General features: G+C 36.7%; 2 protein-coding genes across 6 annotated transcripts; one reads left to right on the forward strand and one right to left on the reverse strand.

The window, feature by feature from the left end:
• Positions 1-337: 337 nt before the first annotated feature.
• Positions 338-14515, forward strand: LOC136679124 (prolactin receptor-like). Of its 3 annotated transcripts, none has more exons than XM_066657430.1 (10): positions 338-470; positions 5283-5453; positions 6506-6573; positions 7118-7254; positions 7575-7744; positions 9946-10127; positions 10445-10586; positions 10930-11026; positions 11658-11727; positions 13260-14515. In XM_066657430.1, the coding sequence occupies exons 2-10, from the start codon at positions 5387-5389 to the stop codon at positions 13971-13973; spliced, it is 1647 nt and encodes a 548-aa protein (XP_066513527.1). In that variant the 5' UTR covers positions 338-470; positions 5283-5386; the 3' UTR covers positions 13974-14515. The 3 variants fall into 3 exon arrangements, with proteins under 3 accessions (XP_066513527.1, XP_066513529.1, XP_066513528.1); XM_066657431.1 differs by having other exon boundaries at positions 370-470; positions 5335-5453; XM_066657432.1 differs by lacking the exon at positions 6506-6573 and having other exon boundaries at positions 7118-7250; positions 13260-14514.
• Positions 14516-16653: 2138 nt separating this feature from the next.
• Positions 16654-25383, reverse strand: LOC136678720 (selenocysteine insertion sequence-binding protein 2-like). Of its 3 annotated transcripts, none has more exons than XM_066656832.1 (17): positions 25237-25383; positions 23991-24096; positions 23672-23870; positions 23428-23503; positions 22953-23164; positions 22729-22819; positions 22453-22580; positions 22023-22157; positions 21786-21869; positions 21601-21708; positions 21015-21138; positions 20680-20846; positions 20268-20572; positions 19869-20089; positions 19361-19515; positions 18686-18842; positions 16654-17728 (listed from the first exon to the last, which is right to left on the reverse strand). In XM_066656832.1, exons 2-17 carry the CDS (start codon positions 24008-24010, stop codon positions 17610-17612), a joined length of 2301 nt encoding a protein of 766 aa, XP_066512929.1. In that variant the 5' UTR covers positions 24011-24096; positions 25237-25383; the 3' UTR covers positions 16654-17609. The 3 variants fall into 3 exon arrangements, with proteins under 3 accessions (XP_066512929.1, XP_066512928.1, XP_066512927.1); XM_066656831.1 differs by having other exon boundaries at positions 21015-21135; positions 22938-23164; XM_066656830.1 differs by having other exon boundaries at positions 22938-23164.
• Positions 25384-25702: the final 319 nt, after the last annotated feature.

The raw sequence follows: 25702 nt of genomic DNA on the forward strand, positions 1-25702 counted from the left end.
AAATTAAGTGCGACTTCTAGAGTTGGTGTCCACCATCTACGTCACAGGCGAGACGCCTATTAGAGTTTCCGAACACCGTTGGTGGGGGGGGGACCTATGGTATTTTAAACTTTATTCCTTGAATTAGTCAGAAATAACATGTTTTCTCACTATCAATTAACACAAGTTAAGAACTCAAAATCCACTGTATTTATTTGTTTGACACTTTCATAGAGCTGGTGCTTAGCCTTTAAGGAGTAGTCCCGGCAGAGGGCGGGGTTGGTCGGAAAACGGGTGGAAAATAAAACACCTTTTGTACCTCTGCGTGTGTGTGTGTGTTGTGCTCGACTTCCTCCTTGTGTATGCTGATGCGTGCAGCGCCTCCTGGTTTCTGCAGCGGGATTGTGTTGTTGACGGAGCTCGGGTTTATATTGAGGAGCTACAGGTGCTCATTCACACTCCCGGGATTTCGCATTGGATTCACAGAGAAGGTAATGTGCGTTGCACTCTATTTAACCCAATGTGATGAAGTGTTTAGGCAGCTCCTTTCTTTTTTCTTTTACCCATTATCTTAACAACTTGAATGTGACATATGTACTGTGAATAATGTAGTAGGTAAAACATAGGCTAGAAGCACATTCTAAATAAGCAAAACAAAGCCAATACTGCGTGTTGGTGTATGTAATATCTTATTATTGGTGACACACAACAGGGTGCGCTACAACTTCTACATTTCTATAAGAATATTTATTAATGAGTAAAAGTTCTAATCAAATGTTGCTGTGAAATATCGGTCTGATAAAGCTAGATCTGATCTTTCTGACTCTGACATCGTGTACAAATGTTTATCAGATTCATATCATAGTGGACCAATATGTGATTTTTATTACTGTAGTTCTACAGTGCAGAATTAGCCCTACATTTTATTTTTTAATCATTTTCCAGGTAACTGTAGCCCAATTTGCATACCTAGATGTTCATTGGTAAAGTCTAACTCATTGTCCAATCTCTCAGCCCCACTGAACATAAAGTGGCACTATGTAGTTCTACAATTAAAGACGTGTTTTTTTTCTTTGGTTGCTGTAAGTGCATCAGGCACAAAAACTGTCCACAGTATTAGACACACATACCATCCACCTTGTAGATATAAAGTCAGAGAAATAAGCTCATCTGTCACTCACAGGTTTTGTGGCTCGTAGCCTGTTATGCTGTTGGTTGAATATTTTTTATTGGTGGACTCTTCTACATCCAATAGTGAAACTCAGCACTGCTGTGTCTGATACACTCATACCAGAACACACACTAACACACCACCACATCAGTGTCATACCTGCTCTGTGGTGTTGTTCTGGTGGTTCTGAACATTGAATAGCAGAGTGAAAGGGTGCAAATAAAATATACAGAGCAACAGATTGACTTCAGTCTGTAATTTTAGAACTACAAAGTGCTCCTGCCTTGACAGTTGGGTTGAGAGAATGGACAGTGTGTGTAGGCACAAGGACGTGGTCATAATGTTGTGGCTGAATAACACTTATATATTCAGTTATGCACATATATATGTATGCATGTGTGACATAGGACCTGCCCTCACAGTAACTAAGACAATGTTAACCACCGGGGGGAAGGTTACTCCCTTGTGGCAGATTTAAGGACTGAATAAAGACATTTAGCTACTTTGATTCCACTACAGACACAAACAGTGGGTCTCTATTTGTGTTATTAACCTCTTTTGTGGAGGACATCTTAAGGTTAGTGTTGCTGTCTTGTCTCAGACACAAGTGATCCACTGCTTGATTACGACTCTGGCTGTCAGCCTTCTTTTAGCAGCCACGCTGTTGTAAATTATTAGAGCTAAGCAATGGTAAATAATTAATACCTTTTAAAAGATGAATGCTCATTCACACATTCAATTAAAGGAGAGAGGTGACAGAAGAGCAGAGGGTGTGCATTTGTGTCTATGGTTGTGAGAGAGAGATGGTATTTCTATGTCTATGGTAGACAGAGAGAGAGAGAAAGAGAAATATAGGTTAGCATAAATTTGTTGTGTAAATGATTCTTGATGTCAGTGGTTAGTTGGCAGTAAGGCTTCAGACTTAGAACTCAGCGTATACATGAGCAAACACATTATGGAAAATATAAGGATGCATAAAGAATACTTGCTTGGGGCAGTCTCCTCTAGTTAAAAATTGGACCGTGATCATTTTCATTTCCATGCTGTCCCACTTCAGACAAATGTAGTCCATTTATATCAAAGTCTGCTACATTTAAGCCTCATTAGCTACTGGATGAAACTAAAGAAATGAAGAATAAAGATTTGGACACCAAGCCTCCTTTGACTGATGGCCTACATCGTGTTAAAGAGAAAATGGTGTATATTTCATCTTATGATGAACCACTCCTGTAAACTGTGGTCACTAAAACATGCCACAGTTTTATTACCTTTTGGGCTCAGAATAGAAAGCCAATATCACTGAATGTTTCTGAGCAATGTGCTAAATTAAACCTGGACTTTAGCCTACTTCCTCCTTACAATAAACACATATTATTGACAATGTAGAATAGATGTAGCCATTTATTTAGGACTGCAGAGAGTTCAGCAAACTCTTTTTGGAGACACGTATTCATGTGATGTTTGTTGTCCCCGCTAATTAAGTGATAAATGAAATGCATTATCAATCTTTTCTCATTTCCTCCAACTCAGTTTTCCAGACTGGGTTACTAGCCTAAGCTACATTTTCACAGCTCAAAAGAAATAGGGAACAAGATATATTTTTTGGCTTTATATATATATATATATATATATATATATATATATATAATATATGCTTTTATGAGATGAAAATAACTGAAAACCATGAAAGACATGCTTTCTTTCTAGATGGTAATTGTCCATCCTCTGTAGGGCAGCTGGATTATTCAGTAACTTTCCATTAGACGCTATACCTCTGGGCTCTCCACGCCCAGTTATCTCGTCTGAGTGACTTCTAATATACAACACCCTTGTACCTTTCCACAGGCTCAGATATAGTACGCTCAGTTTGCTGTCTGTCTCCAAAGAAGCTTCATGAGATCACTGTAATTTTCATGCTCGCACAATCATTGAATTCTTTTGTCAATTCAACAGCTTTTACCAAATCCAGATACTGTGTTGACTGTAAGAAGGTCAAAATCCAATTTTAAAATGTTTTTGAGATCTGTTTGAATAATGAAGTTTATTTAAAACAATCAAATTTAAATTATTAATTGTTGGGCAATATCTTGAGGAGATTAAATGAGGTAAGGTCATTCACTTCCACAAAGAATGAGAATGTCAAAGAAAAACCTGAAAACCATGCAACGGGTTTTCTCCCACTGTGAGAAGACCTGAAAGATGATATGGAAGAAATGATATGTAACTTATATGAAACTGTTGCAGAGAAAATAAAATAGACAAAAATAAAATGTAAAATCAAAAGAGAAAATGACATCCACTTCTAAGACTGAACTTTTGATATGTGGATGATTATTCCTTACTAGTGAAAATAATTGCATAATAAAATAAAGGATGACAAATTTAGTTGTGGAGGCTTCTGTGTTTAACTATTTTTTTTGTTTATTTTTTTCCTGATGTTGAAAATTACTGACTTGTAATTTATTTACTGTTTTGGCCTGTGATTCTGCCCACTGTCCAATCCCCTGTAAAAATTCCACACACAGGTTGCCAGGTATGACACACAATAGTAGACAAATACATCATTGGAAGCAAGCAAGCAAAGGCAGATAATGTTAGATCCTACTGGATTCATTAATCTCCACAACCAGAGATGGGAGTAAAATGAGAGTAAATATTGATGTATTTAAAAGATGGAGACAGCATAGAGCCCATCAGGAATACAAAATGGATGCAGAGATAGCTAATTTTCTTCGGAACTGGTAAACTTGTAATTTGTGAAAAGCTGTAAATGTACAATGTGTAAATTTCATCATTTGTGTGCTTTAATCAAAGGAAATGAGGAATAATTGCAGGATAAATGGCAGTCAGCTCCATGGTTTGTGTGTTTTAAATAAAATAAATGTTTGTTAAATGAAGAAAGTGAGAAAAAACACAGGATAAAAATATGTAAACTCTGTAGTTATTGTGTTTTAAATTAAGAAATAAAGTAAGTGTGGAATAAGACTTGTTTTCAAAAGCTAACTTCCGGCTCGCACAGTCAGCTATTTAAGGTAGAACTGTGTAAATAGGTTGATTATGGTATATTATTTTTAGCAATGAAACTCTGAAGTTCTTGAACTCATCTTGCACTCATTTGTTTAGGGTCAGTTTTCCTCAATCTGGCAACCCATGTGAGGTTTACATCTGGGAGGGGGTAGAGGGCTGTTAGCTCTTTTTCAGTTTTCTAGCCAAATAATGTTACTGTAACTACACAGATAATCAACATAACATTATGACCACCTCCTTGCTTCTACTCTCACTGTCCATTCACTCAGCTCCACTGACCATACAGGTACACTTTGTAGCTCTACAATTACAGACTGTAGTCCTTCTGTTGCTCTGCATAAATTGCTAGCTTCCTATCACCCTGTTCTTCAATGTCAGGACCTCCACAGAGCAGGGTGGTGGATCATTCTCAGCGCTGCAGTGACAATGGCGTGGTGATTTTATGTTAGTGTGTATTGCACTGATACAAGTGGATGAGACATAGCAGGGCTGCTTGCGTTTTTAAAATCCTTCAGTGTCACTAATGGATTGAGACTAGTCCATCAACCAAAAGTGTCCAACCTACAGCGTCCTGTGTCACTGATGAAGGACTAGAGGACAACCAACACAAACTGTGCAGCAACAGATGAGGTACTGTCTCTGACTTTAGATCTACAAGGAAATTGGATGTAGATGTGTCTAACTGTGTTTACAGTATGTGGACACAGTTTTAAAAAACTTGAGCAGCATTGCTGTGTCTGATCCACTTGCACCAGCGCAACACACACTAACACATAGCCCCTTGTCTGTGTCACTGCAGCACTCTGTGGGGGCCCTGACCAATGCAGAACGAGGTAAAAGGGAGCAAACAAAGTATGCAGAGCAAGAGATGGATTACAGTCTGTAATTGTAAAACTACAAAGTATTCCTTTGTGGCCAATGGAGCTGAGAGAATGGACAGTGATAATGTTATGGTTAATCAGATTTTATATATCTAAAATATTAACAACATTACTCTGTTTATTTGATCATTACTCTCAATCAAGCGCATGTTTGTGGCTTATTTCCACACACATTAAAAGGTAGTTGTTTTTACACATACTAAGTGCTTGTTTTCCACTATTAGACTGATGTTTGGTGTCAAAACAGTGGTACAGCTGCTGATGTGCTCTGTGTAGACTCCTCCTCAACTCAAGTGAGTGGATGCATCCCATCAGGGGCTGAGAAAACATGTGGGGGCACGTCACATTAGCCCTCACTGTGGCCATTCTATTACCCTGGATTCTTCCCTGCAAAGGTGAGTGCCAAATTTTTAACTTCCATGAGAGATTTTGTTGTGTCAATACTGATAATGACTGAGAGACAGAATAAAACTTAGGGAACAGAACTGGGGCTTGTATTCACAAGTTTTAAGGACTGACCTCAGGACTGATGGTCATAGGAACTGATTCTAGACCAGAACCCTACTCTAGAGGCTTGTGAATACAACCCCTGAAATATAAAAATGCAGCAACTAAAATGCTTTATTTTTTAAAATATTTTGAACAGTGAGATTTTTATCATCACATTTCAAATTTAAACCCACCATAATTTCACTATATAAACTTTTGTAGCTCAGCAATCTGTGACAAAATATTTGCTACAAAACCCAGCAAATATTTTAACACAGTCTTAAAATCAAATTTACATCCGGAGAAATGTGTTTCTGGCAACAACCAGACTGATTTGAATGGAAACCTCAAACCTGTATTTATGAGGCATTAAGCTGTTTTTTCACAGCTGTTTAAAACTCCAGCTTAATATTGACACTAAGACTTTTATTCAAATGGTTTTGATATCAAACACTTTTATTTTTACATTAAGTTACTTAATCATTTGTTGACATAGTAACAAATAAATTAGAAAAAAAAAAAACGTAAAATTTGGTGGTGGCTTGTTCACCTGCTGGCCACATTTGTGGATCAGGCTGCATTTGTATTTGGAATGGGTGAAATGTGAAAGGAAAGTCTCAAAAATCCAAAATCCCGTGAGAGGAAATGAACAAATGTACATCACAAAAAACATGAGTGACTTGATCCACAAATGCAGATTCTACAATTTACAAATAAATTTTACATTTGAGACTTCAACTTTACAAATATTTGCAATGTAAATTTAAACAAATGTATTTATTAAAGTATAAAATTGTGATATATCTATGAAAACCAAAAATACGTATTTATGAATGTAATTGTATTTGTATAAATTGCAGCCCGTGAGACACAGATTGGGATGTATTCATTTGTGAATGTTGAAACATATTTGTGACTTTGTAAAGTATTTTGAGACTAATCTCTCTCCATACTAAAGAGCCTTTGCTTAAGGCATCCAACCCCCAGCTGCCCCCAGGCGTTGTGGCTGGCTGCCCAACACTCCAGGTGTGTGTGCATAAATGGCTCAATAATATGTGTCTGTGTATGTTTGCATTCACTGCCAATAATGGGTTAAATGCAGTGTATACATATCCTCAAGGGGATTAAAAAGTATCACTTCTTCTGTGAGCTCAATGGTTTCTAAAAACTACTACTAGTAAATATATATGTAAGATTTACTAGTATTTAAATATTGGACATAAATCAGGAAAGATAATAAAAGCCATTCTGTTGACGACAAAAAAAAAAAAAAAACTTTGACCAGACATGTATTCTGTTGACTTTTTTTTTTTTTTTTTTTTTTGGTTGCATTCATAGAATGTTCTTTGGTGTAACACTGTAAAGCCCACTTTCCGGTATCATTTACTAAACAGTAGACACTGGCTCTAGGGCTTAAACAATATCTTGACTAAATAAAACTTAAAATGTTATTAAACTTCACACCTTGTTTCGCTTCTCAAAGGTAAAATATTTGTACCTCAGTCACTAATGTAATTGATGGTGCCTTTAGGATTCATACAGTAACAGTGCAATATATTGGATTTCATAGGTCAGTCTGCACCTGGACGACCCAAAATCACCAACTGTCGCTCTCCTGAAAAGGAAACCTTCACATGTTGGTGGGAGCCAGGGCACTCTGGAGGTCTGCCCACTACCCACCAGCTCTTCTACAGGAAAGAGAGGCAAGTGAGTTTAGTTTTAACTTTCACCCAGATGCTCAAGGCCTAGTCTGCTTCTTAATGATTTACCACTGTGTCCCACCACTCTGGTGGTCTGAAAAATTTTCATATTGTCTACGGTTCCATGTTTTATCTGAACCATAAATACTGGTTGTTGTTTGTGATCAGCACGGCAATATTGATTCTTTAAACATGGGTTGTGAAGTTATTACCACTTGTGGTAAACCATGGAAACACTGTGGAGACATATGGGGAAAAACATGGCAATTCTTATTGGGATTCTTATTTTAGCCAGATTATTTTAGCTTATTATATTTGTTTTTGCAGATCTGAGAAGGTGTTGGAATGTCCAGACTACCACAGTGCAGGGAACAATTCTTGTTTCTTTGGCAAAGCCCACACGTCTATCTGGGTTATTTACAATATTACAGTAATAGCCACTAATGCTTACGGCAGTACTTTTTCTGAATCTGTGGAGGTGGACGTCATGGATATTGGTAAGTCCTCTTTTTTTAGCTTGTATTATTGTAAACATTTCATGATTTTTAATTATAGTATGTCACAGTTGAATCTCATTGTGAAACATTGCACTTCTGTGGTCAGCCGTCAGTGAGCAATGAGGCCTGAAAGGAAGGGGTGGCACCTCCCTACTGTGAAAAAAATCTCACTTCTCCACAGAAATGTTCTTTTTGTAGCAGTTTTTGTGACATCAGAAAATCATGAACACAGCTTACACAATCAAATATGCATTTGAACTCAAATTACACGACCCACTAATGAAAACAGAACCCAAAATTAAGGAACTTTTAATATTTTGACATTTCAGTTTAAACAATTGAATTATCTTTAAATTGCATTCACCTTTAATACTAAAAGTAGTAATAATAATAGAAACATATTCCATTCTGGTTTCTGGAAAATACAGTGCTCACAGCAGGACAGCTGGTGGTAGAGAACAGTGAAGGGGACTGTACTACAGATAATGGGTAATAAAACATTAGCCCTGTATCACATGTCCTGTGCCAGCTGCTGTGTGTGGCTCTCCGATAGTGAGGCATAAGACATGCTTTTAGAGGCCATCCACCAATCTAATTGATGAATGAAGGAAAATTTTTTTCTAAGGAATCCTCCATTTAAAGGTTCATTTAGGAACACAATGTGGCTCTGTTTTTTCATCATTCAACATTTTTGTAACTTTATTACTAGGAGTATATTTCTGACTTCAAATACAGTAAGTTCCATAGAAAGTATTGGATTAGCCACCACACAGTGCAAAGTAATATCAGGTGTAGCATTGAGATTATTCTACTCCTGTAGAAATAAATGTATGAGCCATGTCAATGTAAGGATAGAAGAGAGAGTAAGTCCTGCACAGCACCCACAAAAGACACACAGTAGTCTTGTCTTTAAAACCACTAGTCACCAGCCAGATGACTTAGATGCATTGAATGGCTTGGAAACACCTGAGTTCAAGTTCATTTTACCTGCTCCAGAGTTTGGTACCCAAACATTCTCTGAACAAAATGTATGTGCACAAGAGACAAAAAAGCAGGTTAAATAGTTCCAATATATTTACTTTTAAAAAGTCCAAACCATGAATCATATACCTTTCTCCGTACGTGTTCTCCGTGTCCTTTTTATGCCTGTATGGGGTATTTGGTTGGATGAACTTCATCTGATGCAATCAGTTAAATGATGTTGGGGTATGTGAAATACATGCATGGTGAGTCAGACGTCACAGGACACACTTTTGTTTCAGAAATGAAAGGGAAATTTACATATTGCAATACCCCAGCAAGTAATCTTTTAGGCTATGTCTGGAACATTGGCAGCCATCTTGAAAGCTGCCATATCGGATCAAGGGCAAATTATTCTAATGCAAATATATGGTGACCAGACGTCCTCTTTTACCCAGACATGTCCTCTTTTTTAGACTTAAAAAAATGTCCGGGCGGAATTTCACAAACGTCCGGGATTTTGTTTTTCTAGAGCTTACATAGAATTTCGAGAAGTTTAGTTCACAAACTAGTCCCGCCGTCCCCTACTCCAATTGGTTCACTTGAGTGAGAAGGGGGCATGGTGAAGTAGCCTAAAGTCTTCGGATTGGACGGTCTGACTGTAGAGCTACCGTTATTGGTCGATGACCTTCTCTGTAAACATTTAATTGGTCAGTCTGCACGTCAGTAGTCGTCCACTTTTTCACCTCTTTGTCCTCTTTTTAACCATCTCAGATCTGGTCACCCTATGCAAATGTGGTCATGTAGCATATCAAAGAAGACAAGAATTGTCTCTGAAATGGATTGCAGTCAGATTTGCAATATCTCTTGTGGTTAAATAGTTATCAACACAAAGTTCAAAACTTTTGTTGTTCATTACAGGCTTGTTACAGGCTCGACCAGACCCTAAATGCTCAGCACCATCTTCGGTCAAAACGGATGGGAACAGTGTTTCCTGTAGCTGTGTCAGGTAGAGCTGAGCATTTAAGGTCTGGTCAAGCTTGTTTTGTTTCTGAAATATAAGGGTGTCCTGCCACTTTTGACTCACCCTGTAGAATAAAAACCAAATTACACTATAAATATTGAAAAATAAGCAAATCATTATTAGTGGTCATACCCAAGTTAATCAAGTGTTAAAAAATAAACGAATATATATTTATTATTATAAGTATTATTTATCAGCTGTTGACATGTATCTTCAGTTCAGCCGCACTCTCCAGAGAACGTGACTTTAAGTGTGGTGGGAGCAGAGGACAACGCTTATACTCTGGTGCAGTGGGAAGCCCCGCATGACACGGACACTCGTTCAGGATGGGTAACTCTCAAATACCAAGTACGAGTGAAGCTGGAGAACAGCAGACAGGAGCAGGCCAGTGAGTGGGAGGTAAGCTCCACATTGTTTGAATCTCAGTTCAGTGCTGCTTTTTTGACGTGAATGTAATGACATACACTGTTGCTAAATCTCTCTCTAATGGCATTGCAGTTTTTTCTTTGCATGCTAAGGGCCTCATTGAACTGTCTTGTTTCTTACTCACTCCCTCACATTAAACAATGAACTTCTACAAAGGTCACAATTCAGTGCTTTCCATCCTTGTTTTAAGACAAATTAAAATATATTTTATGCTCTACAACTTGTTCAACAAACAAAAGCAGGTGTATTGGTGGCGCAGCTTAAGCGTAAGGTTCATGTTGTGATCATAGGTGTACAGTGCTGGCAAACAGAAGGAGCTGAGCATTTACAGTCCACAACCTGGAGGAAAGTATGCTGTACAAGTGCGCTGTAGACTAGACGAAGGCAGGTGGAGTGAATGGAGTCCACCCACATTTATCCAAATCCCAAACAGTAAGATTTTCTACATTTCAACTTTTATCAGATCTTTTTGTATTAGATACATCTCAAAGGATATGGAGAATATTCCTCAGTCTGACAAACACACCTTCAGCCAGTGTAAACAATAAAAGCCTAGAATAAACTTTTTCAAGATGTCTGCTGTCTGACCTGAGGCTTTCAACTGATCCCATTTCACACAACTTTTTTATTACCTTTCCAAGTTGAAAAAAAAGAGAATGCTGTGAATGTTCAAGCTCATACACTGTCAGAAAATTTGTCACTGTGGTGGTACATAGTTGTACCTTTAATTAGGGAACATAATTGTACTTTATTTTATTTTCTTTCCTTCTTGCAGGGTACCAAAAAGAGCATTCATTTGTGATCTTCATAGCCACTGTCAGTGCCATCATTTTCCTCATCACTGTCGGAATACTAGCAATCAAAATAAAACAGTAAGTTTGTTATGCTTTTTTACCCCAAACATTACAAACATGAACATTAATTTTGAGCTTGTTTGTTGATCTACAAGCATATCTTTTATTCTTAGTAATGATTCATGAGCCTTTAAATCCCAGCTAGAACGTTACTTCCACAGTGTTCCTAAAAAAGCCTTAGCTTACCTTTCTTGAGTAAAATACTGTGTCAGTTTTAGACAGGGGCTGTAAAATTTGAGTTTTAATGTTTAAAACGAATAGCTGTACTTACCTGAAGTGTGGCAAACCGACCAGGTATGTTTACTCACTCTGCAATTCTGACCTTGGTTTCCAAGGTCAAATAGTGAAAGTCCCCTGTTGGTGTTTTCTAAAACCCCCACTTTGTTTGACAATACAATCTTAAAGGGAAACACATCAATAGAAAAATAAAGCTATTTTTTTCTATTTCCACTAAATAATATATTTCAAATGATTTTTAAATATTTTTCAAAATATAAGCCCTGTGGCAATAATTCAAAACTACCAAAGCAAAGCAATGTACCCAGACCTGTCTTGGTTGATCAACCACACTTGGAATAAGTGGGAAATCATGTAAATGTCTGGTGAAAATATTCATTTAAGTTAATATTTTGTCTTTTCTCTCCTTCAGTGTTAAGCATTGCTTACTGCCCCCTGTTCCAGGGCCAAAGATCAAAGGCCTTGATGCCCATCTGTTGAAGGTACTGCAAAATATCCACATTATACACAGTAACTGCACTTTAGTTACAGTTTGATTTCTAAAACCATTTTGATAATGTTTTTGATAAAACCACTCAGAATAATAAAATACTTCAGAAGACTAAAGTATAAAGTCTATAAAGATTATAAAACTGATAGCTGAGTTGTAAAAACTGATCTTACCTGATGCACACTGCAGTTGTATTCTGTATTAAAACTCACTTGAGGTGTTCTTGAAATAAACACTGCGCAATATGTAAACAAAAACAGAACTCAATGATATGCAAATCATTTGAAATATGGACTTTGTATTATTTTTTTCTTTGTAATGCTACAAAAAAAAGTAAATGACAACAGGACAGAGTAATTGTGACTCAGAAGTAAAAAAGTGGGGAGGGGTTCAATTCTGCAGGCAAACAGTGAAGCAATATTCATCTATAGTACATAATATCATTAAAAGATTCAGAAAGTCCAGAGAAATTTCCAAATGTAAGAGACAAGACCCAAAATCAATCTTAGCTGGCTGTGGCCTTCAAGCCCTCAAATGGCACTAAATTAAAAACAGAAGAATTTCTGTTTTCTGGTTTTGAAATCGGGGCGGCACGGTGGTTGCAGTCACACAGCTCCAGGGGCCTGGAGGTTGTGGGTTCAATTCCCGCTCCGGGTGACTGTCTGTGAGGAGTTGGTGTGTTCTCCCTGTGTCTGCGTGGGTTTCCTCCGGGTGCTCCGGTTTCCTCCCACAGTCCAAAAACACACATTGGTAGGTGGATTGGCAACTCAAAAGTGACCGTATGTGTGAATGTGTGTGTTGCCCTGTGAAGGACTGGCACCCCCTCCAGGGTGTATTCCCACCTTGCGCCCAATGATTCCAGGTAGGCTCTGGACCCACCACGACCCTGAACTGGATAAGCGCTTACACACAATGAACACGCAAAGAAGCAATTCCCAAAACCACTTTCTGTCTATACAGTTCTTTACAGGACAGTAACAAGCAATAATGGGGTAAAAATTCACTTTCACAAGTACAGCAAACTGGTCTCTTACTTCCCAAACATTTACATTGTTGTTAAAGAAGAGGTGATGCAACACAGTTGTAAACATACACCTGTGCTAACGTTTTTGGAAGGTGTTGAGTTCATCAAATACAAAATAGAAAATTGTTTTTTACAAACAAACTTTCTCAGTTTCAACATTAGAAATATTGTCTTTGTACTACGTACAATTACATAGTGTTTAAATTATTTGCATACAATTGTAGTTTGTTTTTATTTACATTTTACTGTTTTCCAATGTATAAATGTGTTTAAAATGAAATTTTGCCAAAAAAGACCTTTTATAAAGGATTTCATTTATACCTCAACCACAGATTTATGTTGAAAACATTTTAGTGGGGTTTATGCACATTGTTTCACATTGGACATCATTTTATGCAGTTTGTCTGACATGATAATTTTGACTGTGAAAACATGAAAGTAATACAACTTCATTCACTTTCTTGTTTATCATGCTTTTTTTGTGTGTGCATTATTCACAGACAAAGTCAGAAGATCTATTCAAAGTGCTGACCATGCAAGCCTTTCCTCCAGCTCCCGAATGCCCTGATGAAGTGGATTATCTGGTGGTAGTGGACGAAGGGGATGGCAAATCAGCTCAGGAGCATCAAAAGAAAGACCAGGTTTCTTCAGACATTGAAAATGGAGTAGACTGTAGCAGCCTATCCACAGAGAATCTAAACAGTGTTCAGAGTGACAGATGGATAAGAACAGTTACTCCATATCAGGAGTGTGATCCTGAATCTACACCTGGAATATTAAGAGGCAACCACTCTTCCCAGTTAAATAACCAACAAGCACACCTCCTCAGCACACATGAAATACCACTGCAGGCACTAGACCCTGACCAAGAAGGTTCTCTTATCACATCTGGTAAAGAAATGTTTAAAAACCCTCAGAGCAGCTGTCCTAACCTTAAGCAGAACAATAACAGCAGCAATCTGAATGGATTAATGGAGTATGTTGACAAGGAAACACATCATGGTAAACATAATCTCACAACAGAAGATGGAGAAGACTACAGCAAAGTGAGTGGGGTTTATAGTGACATGATGCTTGTTCTTCAAAAACACAGCAATCTCAATCTTAAAGAGACAGCCTGTGATGATCACCACAAAAAAATAATGGGTGCCAAAACGTCCCCAGCTAAAGATATTGCAAATGCTCAAGAGGACTATGTAGACACCGGGGTTTAACTGAATCAGGATCCTGCCAGAACCCACATCAGTCCATCCGTAAAACACATCCGGATCCATATCAACCCTTGTGCCCTTGCTGGATGACGGCACCTTTACCTCCACATTTACAAATTAAGCCCTGGTAGACACTATGTAATGACAGCAATTGTTAAGCATTCATTCATTATCTGTAAGCGCTTATCCAGTTCAGCGTCACGGTGGGTCTGGAGCCTACCCGGAACCATTGAGCGCAAGGCAGGAATACACCCTGGAGGTGTATTGCGCCAGTCCTTCACAGGGCAACACACACACATTCACTCACACACTCACACCTATGAACACTTTTGAGTCGCCAATCCACCTACCAACGTGGGTTTGGACTGTGGGAGGAAACCCACACAGACACAGGGAGAACACAACAAACTCCTCACAGACAGTCACCCGGAGCGGGACTCGAACCCACAACCTCCAGGCCCCTGGAGCTATGTGACTGTGACACTACCTGCTGCACCACCATGCCACACCTTTGGTGAAATTCCTGATGTTAATTATAAAAAAATAAAAAATCATTTTTATCATAAGCTATAGGAAGCTTTTTCATTTTTCTCTACAGAAATTATCTGTGCACTTGATCATTTAAATACAAATAAAATACATCTTAATTTATATAGACAAATTAATCTATGCTTAATATTTATGCAGTATATGAGCAAGATTTTATACATTAGTCATTAAAAAATAAAGTGAAACCTGTTACTTGTCAGTGTTCAAATTCCATTAGTGAAAAAACAGGACAACACTGTACAGTATGTTGTTCATGAGGCTGTATCACAATTCTTTTATGACAACTGCAAATAAATAAATCTATAGAAACATCTTTTTTTTTTTTTTTAAATACTTATTCCAGCAAATGTCAGTTATAATTGCTTTCTGGGATCAAACTAACAAAGCAGTCTTTATAAGAACTGGCCATTTCTCTTGTTAGCCTTTATAATTTTTATCATTCATTCATTCATTATCTGTAACTGCTTATCCAGTTCAGGGTCACGGTGGGTCCAGAGCTTTTTACCGGGAATCATTGGGCACAAGACTGAAATACACCCTGGAGGGGGCGCCAGCCCTTCACAGGGCAACACACACACTCACACATATGGACACTTCTGAGTCGCCAATCCACCTACCAACGTGTTTTTGGACTGTGGGAGGAATCCGGAGCACCCGGAGGAAACCCACGCAGACACAGGCAGAACACACCAAACTCCTCACAAACAGTCACCCGGAGCGGGAATTGAACCCACAACCTCCAGGTCCCTGGAGCTGTGTGACTGCGACACTAACCTGCTGCGCCACCGTGCCACCCCCTTATAATTATTAATTAAATGTTTATAAAAGTTTGTCAGTTGTCATTAAAGTCTTATGGTGTCATGTAGCTTTAAAACCAACAACACTGGCTGCACACGCATTTATGTTTCAGAATATGTTTTATATGAAAAAAAGGCCTTGACTCCTCTGTATTTTTTAACAAACGGCTGTAAATCTATAGTCATATTAAAGTGGTATGCCATATGGTATTCTTAGAAGTTTGCAAATATTAATATTTGTACATTTAATTTCCATATTTGAAGTGAAAAATTGGGTTATTTGTCTATACATTCTATTTTTGCAGCCACACTGGGCTTTATGGAAATGGTTAATCAGTTTTTCTTATGGCTTTTTATTACATTTACTGAAAGCAAGTACTCTGTAGTTTAGTAGTAGCATGGAAAAAAAGGATGTCCACATATCATTTATGAATATTTTCCATTCAAGCACAGGGATTGTGTGGCTTCCATTTGTGTAGTATATCACTGTTAACATACATCTGTTTCAAAACATACTTTTCAAGCAATGTAAAGCCAGCTCTGCTTTTGTCAGTCAATAATTTGTAATGAATGTGCTTTGTTACAAACACTAAGTGTGACTCAAACATTAAATATGGGTTTGTATTGTCAACGGACTTAGGTTGCAACGTATATTTAAATGATTATTTATGTATCTTGCATCATTTTTATCTATAGGATAATGTTGTACTATATTTTTCTTAACTGCTCCATGTCTTTTGACCACCACTAATTGCAGAACAATGTTTGGATTAGTCTTAAAAACACTCTGCTTTTGCATTCTGTTATAGAGAATGGGACACACCATAATGTGTTGTGAGTTATTGATTATTACTGATTGTAATAACATTAAAGCACTTAGCAACTTAGAACATTTATTTCAGCCAGGATTTCATAAGCCTAAAAGTCAGTGGTGACACTGCTGGCAGAAGTTAAAGTACAGTTTCTGTGCTTGGCATGTGATACAAGGCTGTAACTATTTGACTTAACCTTAGTCTCAAATTTGTAGATTCCTTACAATCTCTGTAATGGAGAGATTACTTTGTTAGTAAAACGCAATCATCAGTGGAAGAACAGCCTAGCATCTGAGTGGAGTAATGGGGTTGGGAAAATACACATTTGAAATATTAATATTTTTCTACTTCAAATCTAAGCTGAAAGGTTTGGGAACCCTTCTATAAGAATGCTATATATATATTTCCCCATCTTTTCCAGCATAGATTCACATGGAGAATAAATGTATATGACTGTGCCTGGAGGACTATCCAAAAGAAATATCAGATTTAGGATATTCATATATTTTAATGAAAAATATACAGATATTGTACAATAGTACAAATATTCATGTACTTGCAGAGACACAAATATTCTATTCAGGGAACTCATTAATTTAATTCATTTCTACTTTTCATTACTGCTGACAGAAAAGAATGTAACAGCTGTCCGTTATGCTTCACTCTTAATAGGTAAATAAACCTGCTACTCAAGCTCTTTCTGATGAAGAAGTAGGCTAAAGCACACAATTAGGTCTTGTGAGGACAACAAAACTGACAAGTTTCAACATGCTATGAAGGGCATATACAATCACCTGGAGAGAATTCACACAATTTCCAAAAATATCTGATATTGAATAAAACAAAGCTGTTTATAAATCAGACTGTAAGTTAAAATACGGAGCAGAATTCTTCTTCACGTTACTGAACAGCCACTATACTGACACCTCATGGCCATGTATCCTGTATTAAACATATTTTATCTACAGTCATACTCACATGGAGGACTACACTATGGGCATAATCTTGTTTGTTCAGAGACAACACAATTTGATTCTTAATCTCAGATGAGATGCACTTCATATAAAAAAAATAAATAAAATAAAATTCATAACATATTTATATATATGTTTGCCATTATTTTGTCAAACAAAAAAGAAAAACAAAAAAAAAAAACCTGCTTAACCCTTTAAATGATCATGATTCAAGAGAAATTAAAATAATCTGAATTAAATAAGGTACAGGAAAGAGCATTGAGACTTAAGAGTAAGTGCTTTTACACCCTTTCTGTGGCAGTGTAATGTGTGGTGTTGCTGCCGAGTAGAGTTCAAAATAATATTTTTGTAGGTTAAATTCACATGTTACAGGGTTGCAAGTGCAAATTTGTAAACATTTACATCCATAAAAATATGAACAATCATTTTCATTTAATGAAGTAATCAACAATGTAATTATGCACTCCTTACAAAAGATAATTTGTGAATTATTCAAATAGAAAATTATCAACTTCCATCATGATTGTCTGGCAGTGTATCTGAGGTGGCCAATGATGAAAACTTCTCCTCCAAAGCCAAAAACTTTTGGTTGTAACCCTTTTCCAGCATTTTCTTCCATATTCTAACTAAAAAAAAACAAAAACAAATATTGACAAGGAATAGGGGTATATACACTGTCAGAAAAAAGACCTTCTGTACAGGTACATTATTGTTCACTAAAAGGTACCAACAGTGTTAATGTAACTTTAAAAAGGTACATCAGTAATTATAAAGTCACATTTTGCTCCTTAAAGGTACATTGCATTCTCTTCTCTAGAAGGCAAGGGGAATAATTTGTAAGCTTTCATTACAGAATTATATTGGGCATATGAAATTGATGTAACTTACAAACCTACAATTAATATAAAGTATAGCACAATTATGTTCCATAACAAAAAGTATAGAATATGTACCCTTTAGGGTACCATCAGCCTGACAGCAGTTTTTCTTTTTTTAGGTTAGAGGATACTAAGGTCCACACAAAAATTTTTAAATATCTTAATTTTAAAGCATATAACAATTAAACACTGACAGAAATTTACACCGACAGTTTCACCTAGTACTGTTTCACGTAGGTGGAGTTCTAAATGTAAAATAAATATACATTGAAATTGCCCATCATCAGTTTTTGAATATGTAACCCTCTGAAATTTGTATTATCATCATTCCACTGGGCCTAACTACACCTACCTGCAATTTCTTACAAAACAATTATATTTCTCCTTGAATTTACAGCATGTACTAGATTTCTGACTCATAAGGGAGACTCCTGCATAAATGGCCCAATGATGTCAGAGTTACTCACACTATGGAATGTTAAAACAGGTGTAAAGGTATATGAAATTAGATATTATGATGTTAGTTCTTCATCTGTCAGAGAGAGAGAGAGAGAAGTCTCTCTCTCCCTGTCATTCATTAGCACAGCGGGCATATAACAACAGCTCTGTCAAAGGGTGTAACAATTTAATCAAATAAAGAACCATTTACTACAGACCATTTAAAATATATCAAGGTGCAGGCATTTGCACATGTAAAGCTCTTACTGTATTCAGGCTCCTCTGTTGCAGGTGGCTCTGTGTTCTGTGGTGTCTCAGTCTCTTCTTCCTGCTGTTCATCTGGACTCATCTCGAGATTAGTCATCATCAGCTCATATTCTTTCCTGGCCTGTGATGTGAGCTCAATCATTTTGTGGTAATGGTCCTGAGGAATTCATATTACATTATGGATGCATTATAAAGTCAATAAAGGCAATAAAGTCTCGCCTTACTTTTTGTTAATTATATGAACTTCTAGGAAAAGACAGTTTAAGATGTAATTTTAAAAAATACCATTCATTTACATGAATGTGGACATTGGCCTGACTACAGCAGGATGCAAAACTCGATGGTCTATAGGCCATACAGTCTCACACCAGTACTGATTACAAAAAACATAACTGGAAACTGAATTTAAGATTTTTTTTTGTCCAAAATTGTGTATGGCAAATGACTAGATTAATTCATTCATGCATTGTCTGTTACCGCTTATCTGGAGACTACCTGGAATCACCAGGTGCGCCCTCAGTCACTCACGACTAGGTAAATGAAAGGTCAAATTTTTGTTGACCTTAGTAAAGAAAATATAATGTAATTCAGGTGACTCTGGGCTGTACTGTTAAAACACTTTCTAAATAAATGAAATATAGACTTGAACTTCGAGACATTACAGAGATTATGTACCTGTGCTCCATCATAGTTGAAGATGCCAACCAAGCTGACAGGAACAGCTTTGCTCACACAACGACCCAAAGATTTCCTTGACAGGGCAAAGACAAAAGGAATGCTTTGCTCCCGACATGTATCAATGATGGTGTGCAGAGCCTCATCTAGGCCACCTGTTTAAACATAAAAAAGTGAATGAATGAATTAATGAATCCTACAAACCTCTGGTCTAAATCCTCTGATTAAATGTGATTGAGTGGTAATTCAGTTTTACCCTGAGTATTAAACTTGTTGTTTTTCTATTGTGCTTTTAAGTCATAACATAAGCACTGTTCTAATCATTCACATTGAAACACTTCACTGTGAAATTGGGAGTGAATTATTACATTTGAAACTTTTAAAAACAGATCAAATGCATAAACAGATGAATAAAATTACTTCAGTTTCCTCCTTGTATTGATAATTTAAAACACTACAAACATTATTAAAACATTCTTTAGGAAAACGTTTAGACGCCCCCTGATACCTTTAGACTGTACCCGCTCACAGTTGGGAGAGATGATGACACATTTGATCTTCCTGAGTTTAAGGTGTTTTAGAACCTCCCTGAGGCCCATGACCAGCCTCCTCTTCATTCTGGCCTTCATGGGGTCTTTCTGGTAAAGCCGATCCTGGAACCTCACGAGTTCCTTCAGTAAAGTGGTGACACATTCATCTACATCCTTACTTAGCATCTGGCTACAGTACCTAATAAACCAAAGAAAGTTAAGAAAACAGAGCTAACACATGAATAATGCTGGTAATAACACAGTAATTAAGACAAACGTCTGCGAGTTACAGCAACACACACAATGGAAGGCCATAGATGCGAATATTTTGTCTACGTTCTTGTGAAAAATATGAAATATCACTGTGCTTTTCTTACTCTCTAAACTTCCTGCTGTGAATTTTAGGTTGAGTACGGATGGAATTAGAAAGTGCTTTTTCTTCTGCAGTGTCATCCATGTTGATGACTTCTGCGCTTGTTTGGTCAGTCTCCTCTTGTTCACTGTGTTGACATTCCATCAAATCCAAATCCTGCGTTAGTATTTCACTCATATGTTCACTGGTCTCTTCTGAATTCTGACTGGATTGTGGCTCAGTTTGATCAACTTCACTGATGTTTTGAGTTGTCTCTCTTTCCTCTATTAAGCGATTCTGTTTCCGTTCTTCTCTCTCCTTCAGAATAATCTACACAATATACATAAAATTTTGATCAACCCGAGTTCATTTCTGTTGATACAAATACAACTACACAAAGAAGCATAGTTTAAAGAAAAAAAGCAACAGACACTCACTCTTTTAAGGGGTGTTGTTTTTTTTGCTTTAGGAACCTCTCGTTGTTTTCCCTTTTTCACCAGAGGACTGGTGGAATCTAAAGGGTTGTGAGCAATCAGCTCTTTCTGCCTTGGATGCTTCTTCTGAACTGCTGCTTCTTTTTGGACAACTGGTACAGCTCCTCCAACTTTATGAGAAGTTTATAGTTAAAATTCAGTGAACAAAAGTTTAAAAATTATTATGCATAAATAAAGAAGCTTTGGATCAGTTTATCACTGTTTCTGTATAACCGGACTGCAGCTTCCACATTAAAAAGTAACAGCCTCAAAATATAACTTCTTTTTCTCAAATATACCTGAAATAGTTAGCTGCTTAATGTCTTGTTTGGACTTTTTTGATTGTTGCTTCTGCTCTAAAAATGTCAGCATGTTTCCCAAGTCAAGCTGTACAGGAGCTTTGCTTTTCTTCTGACCCACCTGCTGGAAATCAAGAAGGGGAATCGATTAAAAACTCGCCATTATCATCCACCAAAATGTAATGAAGCATGGGATTAGAGCAAGTTATTCTATAAATAAACAGTTTAGCGAATATACAACCAGCAATTGAAACTGATTCACTACACTTTTTTTTAACACTCTTAAAATTAAGACTCCAAGAGAATATTGTCCTTGAAATGTTGTTTAATAAATTCTTACTTCAACTCATTGAATAAATCTGAATAAATTTTCTAAAAATTCTAAATATTAAATTGGTAAATTATTTTTGTTTTTGAGCAGATGTCTCATTACCCTGATGATGACAAAAGATATAAATGTGAGTAGTGCTCCTGGACAGTGATTTTGTCCTGATTGTAGATTCACCGTTGAAAGAAATATATAGTCTAGGACAAGTCCTGGAAACATTGAAAACCATGTTTTCACACATTTAACTTCCTAACCAACCTGTGCTTTCTTAGGTTCAGGTGGGACTGTCTTTCCAACAGTGGCTTTGCACTTATTTGCACTCTCTGGCTGCAGTGATGACCCCTCTTTCTCAGACATGCCTGGATCCTGCATAACAGACAGAAAACTGAGAACAAAATAAACACATTTTTACCAACGACCTGTTCATTCTTTAAAGGCTTTACCTGAGCTGTTGTGTTGGATGTATGCCTAAACCCTTTGTGTGGACTGACAGATGAAAAAGACAGGTCTGGGAACTCCTCTTCATCCTAAACATGTAAACGTCATTAGCAAAATCTATCGTGTGTGACAATGAACAGAAAGGAAAAAGATCAAATGCAATAAATTCTCAATAACAAACAAAAATAACAACTGAGTGTACAAACAAAATATTACAGCAAAGGTGAAAATACTGTTATTACCTCAAATTTGGGAGGCTCTTGCTGTATTTGCACTGTCTGCTGCTCCACATCCTCAGGGGCCATTTTAGATTTCTTCTTTTTCTTCCTTTTCTTTTTCTCAGTAGATTGTTCAGCTTGTTTTTGGGACTTTTCCTCCTTGACATGAACAGTAAATTGACATTTTGAATATAATTAGAGGGGGAAAAGTCAGTTATGTTTTCAGAGATAAGATTTTTGCATATTCTTGCACATTTTGCATAGAATTAGAGGGGAAACATTGAGACGTGTTTTCAGTTCTAAGATTCTAACTCCAAACTGCCAAAGTAGCATAACTTCAGACTTATTATCAAGCAATTAAATAGACATTCTGTGTATATTTCAAAATAAATCAATGAATGGAGCAATGTTTGTTATACAAGGCTGTTATTAGAGTGAGGATATGGGTCCTCACCCATGGGGGACCCTCTGGTGTAGTAGAACTCTTCTGAATGACTTTAGGAGGCTGAGAGGCAATGTTGGCCCATGATGCTGCTGGTGATTCATAAGGGTTGGGTAATCCAAGTTTCCCAGAATCTTGATCTAAAAAAAGGAAATTTCATATTATTATTATTATTATTATTATTATTAATGCTATTATCACTGCACCAGATAGATTTACTCTCACTTATAGCAGACTGTGTGAAAATCTCAACAATAACAATACACCCATAAAGAAAAATGATAACACCTGGTGTTCCTGTTAATGTCTTCTCAGATTCTTTTTTTGAAGTGACATGCTGAGATGATTTTTGTTTTGGTGATTTTGCTCCTGGTGTATCCTGACCACAAAATTGAAATTTGGTTTTATTAGAGCTATCTGAACTTACAATCATTATATAAATTAAAAAAACTGGTCCCTTTTGTTATGCACTATGTAATGTTTTCCAGAGAACCAACCGTGCTCAGGCGAACCTTTTGGTCTCCTGTTGAATCCTGAAGGGCTTGTGAGGTGCTAGAACCCCAGCATGTCTGAGATTCCTGGGTGAAGGCAGGTTTGTGTTTGCTGGACGTAACATCACACAGCTCTGGAAAGTCTGACAGTTTCACTTCAAATGTGCTGTTTGTCTTAACTTCTGATTTGGGTCTTTCATTTGAAAGTTTAGAAGGTCTATTTCCTCTATAACCTTTAGAAAAATCAAGGACAATAAATAATAATAATAATAATAAGTAAATAACAATAATTAAAAATCCATTGAGGGACACAGACATTGTGTGCCAAAAATGTTTTTTGTGCATGTAATGCGTCTGGTGGATAAAAGACTACATAAATAAAGATGTTGAAATTAGTCTCAAAATCAATTAGTAATATTCAAATATTGTATCTTTGTGAAAATCACTACAAACCCGTGATAAAGTTTATTTCTATGCTTTGTTACAAAAAATTGACCTCTTTTGGATGTGTCTTCTGATCTCGTGTTTATTCTTCTGTCATGTGAAAAAGGCTCAGGTCTATGTTGCACTGCCTGTAAAATAAAAAACATAAATAAAAAATTCAGCACTGTAATTGATATGAAATCTAAACCTTGCTTAATAAGGATGTCATTTAAAAAGAAATCAAGAACTACTGCTATGAATGTTCCATTGTACTGCTGATTACAATTAATTATAAGGAGTAACAGGCATAATGATACCTTTCCTATATGTTTGGGTGTGTGGCCCTTTTGAGCAGGGTCTGTTTGGAAACTGTTACTCGCTCTTTGCTGCTGAACAGAACTAGAACCTTGCCCCTTTTTTTCACAGCCATGTTGATTTTCTGTTACTGTTGCCTTCTGCCTTCTTGTAAACCAGTTTTCAGATGAGCACTGATTTGTTCGATCTCTTGATAGTGGGCTGAAACATAAAATGTCAAACAGAACTGGACTATGAATACTCATACAATTTTTGTGCGTTTTGAAATAAATAACATACATATTGGGAGTACAGTAAATAAACAGCACACAGTACACATACCTTCTCCTGTATTCCTCCATTTTGAGAGTATTTTCTGTTTCAGCTCAACCAGAAGTTCCAGACTGCTGAATATTTATTTATCAGAGGCAGGTACTCAGTCAATAGTCTGATGATCAGATTTTGTGAAAGGCAGAAAAGGGACAACCATAACTGCACTTATTCACAGCCTTGGCATCATTACTATTTTTTAAACACTGAATCTAAGAAAGCATGCATTAATCATTCAAACAACATATTAACCTACCTCAGGAACAAAACCTCACAGAAAATATGGGTGAATAGAAAGATTATTCACTTTACTCGTTCATACAAATCCTTGTGGAATAACCAAGATATTAAAAAAATATATATTTAGTGTTGTGGAGGCATAGATGAATGAATATTATCCAGTGGATGCAATGGATTCATGTAATGTGTAATTTCTGATGATTATGATGTGTGTATTTGGCTGCCACTTCTCGCCAGTGTGTGTGTGTGTTGATTGATTGTTGAATAGAATAGTGTTCTGTGCAGTGTTGCTTGTATAAAGTGTCCATGGTATTCTAGAAAAGGCACTATATAACTCTACACAAAATAAATAACTAAAACACCTGCATGGCAAGTAGTGTATCAGAAAAATATGCAGTTGTGTGTTTCTAATGTAGATTTGGCCAACTGGAAAGTTCTCAACAAACCACAAGAGCATTCTGGCATAGCCCACCCTTAAGCACGAGTGTGCACCACTGGTCTAATGGTGCGTTGTGAAAAAGTAAAAAAAAAATAATAATAATAATACTTGCAGGATGTGTGTATAAACAGGTCATTCTAAAGCATTTTTATATAGTATAAATAAATTTTGTATTAATACAAATGAATTAAGAAGGGAAAAACAAACAATAGCTTTTTTAAAATAAGAAACATAAAACAAAACCAAAAGTATGTTATGCACAGGCCAAACTTGAAGTTTGTTTTACTCAATTCATTAAAGGCAGAAAATAAAGAGTAACCAAAAAGTGCTTCTGTAGAGGAGCTGAACTTTTTTAAACTTAGAATAAACATGTACTTTAGGCAATGTAATCAAATTTTGTTAAATTAAAATTGAACGGTATAGTTTCCACAACTCCATTTTCTCTGTGGACTATCCCATCATATTTTTTTGTGTAACTGAACTCCGTCACTGCGAGGCCACTGAGAGCAGGTTAGCGAGCGGCTACTGTTAGCCAAACAACAGCAGAAAACACTGCGTCAGACAGAATACAACACTTACACTCGTCCTTCAGCAGTGTCCATCCTGACAGAGATTTTTCCAAGTCTATCTTTAACATATTTCAAAATTCAGCAGAGCGATAACATTTATGTGAAACCTTAGAGCCACACACACAAACACGGGTCAAACTTCATTCTCCAAACAACTCCGTCATGTAGGACTCTTATTTTGAAAAATAGAAATCAAGGTGGTCGGCGTCAACACAACGGTGTCGAGACGGTCGTTTTGTGATTGGTTTGCATTAATGTTGAACATCTTTTTTTGGGCGTGGGGGTGTTGTGAGCTGTATTTACGACGGAGTTTTAGGGCCACGGCATTGAAAATAATAATAATAATAATAATAATAATAATGAGATACCTAGAATAAAGTCAGAATTCTGAGAATAATCTCGGAATAATCCTGAGAGTAATGTCGAAACCATATTGGTTCATTAGAGTTTAACTATATAATAAAATTGGTTTATTT

Source organism: Hoplias malabaricus, chromosome Y (assembly GCF_029633855.1).
Source record: "Hoplias malabaricus isolate fHopMal1 chromosome Y, fHopMal1.hap1, whole genome shotgun sequence".
In the NCBI taxonomy this organism is placed as follows: Eukaryota; Metazoa; Chordata; class Actinopteri; order Characiformes; family Erythrinidae; genus Hoplias; species Hoplias malabaricus.

Coding starts and splice junctions, on each gene's coding strand:
- LOC136679124 (XM_066657430.1), top strand. CDS start 5,387: ATGTGGGGGCACGTCACATTAGCCCTCACTGTGGCCATTCTATTACCC. Junction 6,574..7,117: donor CTGGCTGCCCAACACTCCAG/GTGTGTGTGCAT, acceptor TGGATTTCATAG/GTCAGTCTGCACCTGGACGA. Junction 7,745..9,945: donor GGTGGACGTCATGGATATTG/GTAAGTCCTCTT, acceptor ATGTATCTTCAG/TTCAGCCGCACTCTCCAGAG.
- LOC136678720 (XM_066656830.1), bottom strand. CDS start 24,010: ATGGAGGAATACAGGAGAAG. Junction 21,709..21,785: donor CATCCAACACAACAGCTCAG/GTAAAGCCTTTA, acceptor TCTGTTATGCAG/GATCCAGGCATGTCTGAGAA. Junction 18,843..19,360: donor TCAACTATGATGGAGCACAG/GTACATAATCTC, acceptor TGAATTCCTCAG/GACCATTACCACAAAATGAT.